Here is a 2,924-nt window from a genome sequence, read left to right on the forward strand (position 1 = left end):
TGGAGTGGCTGGTGGGTTCAAACCACCAAACTTTCGGTTAGCAGCTGAGTGTTTTAACTGCTGCATCACCAAGGCTCCTCTTAAAGGGGACAGGAGAGCCATGTAAGGACAAGGATTTCTGGGGCTCCTGGCTGCCAGGGTTCCTAGTACATAATGGGCCAAAAGTACCCCAAGGTTGGCCCTAAATCCCTGAAAAGAAAATACATAAAGAAGCTGAAAGTGTGGGTCTTCACTCAGCCTCTTCCGTGTCCTGATTTGCTTTAATACGTGCGCTCTGTTTTACTCTTTCGATAGTTGTTGTCATCGCTGAGTCACTTTCGACTCACAGCGACCCCATGTGACACGGCAGAACCGCTCCACAGAGTTTCCTAGGCTGTGATCTATGGAACAGACTGCCAGGGCTTTTCTCCCACAGAGCCACTGGGTGGGTTCAAACCACCAACCTTTCGGTTTGCAGCTGAGCACTTCACCATCGCACCCCCACGGCTCCTCTGCTGGGAGCTACGCCAACAGTATTTCAAATACCAGGGTCCCCCGTGGTGGACAGGTCTCGCAGAGCTACCAGACCAAGACAGACTGGGAAGAAAGGACTGGTGACCTCCTGGAAACCAGCTGATGAAAGCCCCATGGTAACCACAGAGCCCTCCTGACACCACGCTGGAAGATGAGTGCCGAGGTTGGAAGGCACTCACGAGACACAATGCCGCAACACTGCACGTGGGCATCCCAACGACCCTGAAGATGGCGCGAGGCCGCACAGAATGACTCCGGACCTACGCGTGGAACCTGAGCAGAGCCTCAGGGAGAATATGGCTTTTGTGCGTCACTCACACACCTTTGTACCTGGCAGCTTCTATGCTGCTAGGTACAGAGCAGCAAGGTGAGAGGGACGCCTGCCCATGCGTGTGCTCACATGTGCACACACGTGTGTGTATGCCCACATGTTCGTGCTCATCCATTAATGCTGTGAACTACCTGAAGCAAATTCTAACTTCCATAATGGTCCCCACAGCACCTTAAATGCAGTCAGGTTCTCTCTGGGGCTCCTGGGTGTTTTCTCAAAGAACAACCACCCATGGTGCCATCAGTAAGGAGTAACACAAAAACCAAAAACCAGACTCACTGCCTTTGAGTCGGATCCGACTCATAGCGACCCCTCCTTGGGTTTCTGAGGTGGTATCACTACAGAAGTAGATTGGCCAACCTTCCTTCTGAGGAGTGGCTGGTGGGTTTGAACCGCCAGCCTTCTGGTCTGGTTAGCAGTCAAGTGCCTTAGGCACTGCACCACCAGAGCTCCAGGTGTAACACAGGGGAGGTGAACGGAGTGGGGAAGAAGCACCACATGAGACATTCCCAAGCCTGGGCTCATTTTAACCACGTTGGACAACTGCTCCGTCAGCACCAGACATCAGGAGGCCTTGTATCTGTCTTCTCCAGGCAACCGAGTCCAGGGCTCACCATGCACTCTCCTCCACCCACAAGCACCTGCACGTTCCTTACAAGATGCTCAGACTTCCCAGCCGGCCCCCGCGGCTCGGCTTCCCATGGTCTCTTACCTCATGAAACCCAGGAACACCAGCAGGATGAGGCTGACGAGCCAACCAGCGGTGGCAAAGGCCTTGGGCATGGTGAGTGCGCCCGTGCCCACGATGAGGTTGAACATGTACACCAGCCCGACCTGCAACCAACACAAGTGACACTCAAACCCAGAAATGAACTCCCTCTCCCCGTCGGCAGCTCCCAGGATGACTGGTGACAGCCAAGCCATTGCAGCCAGACGCCGGCTTTTAGCTGGGAAGAAGGTAAGCGGGAAGAGCCACCCCTCGGTCCTAAGGAGGCACTCAGAAGTGGTGGCAGAGGAACCAACAGTGACACGCTGGGCATCGGAACGCCCCTGCTCTATTGCTGCTGCTTAGAAGGCCTCTGGAAGCTAGCTACACCCCCAGTTTTGGCTGTCATCATCCTCATCACCCCATCGTCTCGTATCATTCAAAGCTGTGTCAGATGTCGGCTCTGACACTCCAGCTCCCCGAGGACAGCGCGTCCTACCTGGGGCACCCGCTACGCTGAACACATAGCACAGACTTCACGGAGACATCCATGCTTCCAAGATCTCTGGGCATACGACAGTCCTTCACCCCTCTCCCCATGGTCCCCTGGGTTGCTGACCTTCCCCTACTACTGACTCAGGGGTTTTTTGAAAAGTGAGACATAGTTCACATAGTAAAAAATGCACCCTTTCACAGGGTACATGTCCATGTGTTCTAACATGTTCACCAGGTGGTGTAACCATCTCCATGTGGAATTCCATTCCATCACTCCACAATGAGACACGAATCCACAGCAGCCATGCCGTGACCCGCCCCAGCAAGCTTCTCTGCCACCACAATAGCATACCTAGAGGACAGAGTATCTAGTGTAATGTTCCTGTGCATTCCCTTCTCCCGGTCACTTCACCTGAACGACATCACGCTCCATAGCCTTGTGTGTCTGGATTCTTTCCCTCAATGTAACGTTTGTAAGGTTCACCTGTGATGTAGCATGAATCAGTCTTTTACAAAGAGCTGAGTAATATCCCATCATACAGACCACATTTATTCATGGATTTATCTGTCGAGGGGCATTAGCGTGCTTCCACTTTTTGGCCACCACGAGTAATGCCATTACAAACCTCTGGGGGTAAGTTTCCGTGGGGATGTATGCTTTCAGTTCTCTTGGGTGTAGACCTGGGGAAAGAACCCTGGTGAGGCAACGGTTAAGCCCTTGGTTGCAAGAGCCCACCCAGCGGTTCCACAGCAGAAAGAGACCTGGCAGTCTGCTCCCAGAAAGATTTGCAGCCTTGGAAACCCTCCTCTGTCCTCTGGGGTTGCTAGGTGTCAGAACGGACTGGGTGACCTGCAACGATGGATCCGGAAGGGGAACTG

The 2,924-nt window shown here is 53.5% G+C and overlaps 1 protein-coding gene across 1 annotated transcript in view; it reads right to left on the reverse strand.

Moving 5' to 3' along the window:
- The window catches only part of TMEM104 (transmembrane protein 104), a 57,786-nt gene extending 56,018 nt beyond the window's left edge, over nucleotides 1–1,768 (reverse strand). Inside the window, exon 1 of the mRNA XM_007959675.2 lies at nucleotides 1,557–1,768. Within this exon, the coding sequence (XP_007957866.2) occupies nucleotides 1,557–1,768 (212 nt within the window). The remainder of the gene's footprint in view (nucleotides 1–1,556) is intronic.
- Nucleotides 1,769–2,924: the final 1,156 nt, after the last annotated feature.

This window comes from Orycteropus afer, unplaced genomic scaffold (assembly GCF_000298275.1).
Source record: "Orycteropus afer afer isolate SDZICR_OR568_19922 unplaced genomic scaffold, OryAfe1.0 scaffold00018, whole genome shotgun sequence".
NCBI classification, from domain to species: Eukaryota; Metazoa; Chordata; class Mammalia; order Tubulidentata; family Orycteropodidae; genus Orycteropus; species Orycteropus afer.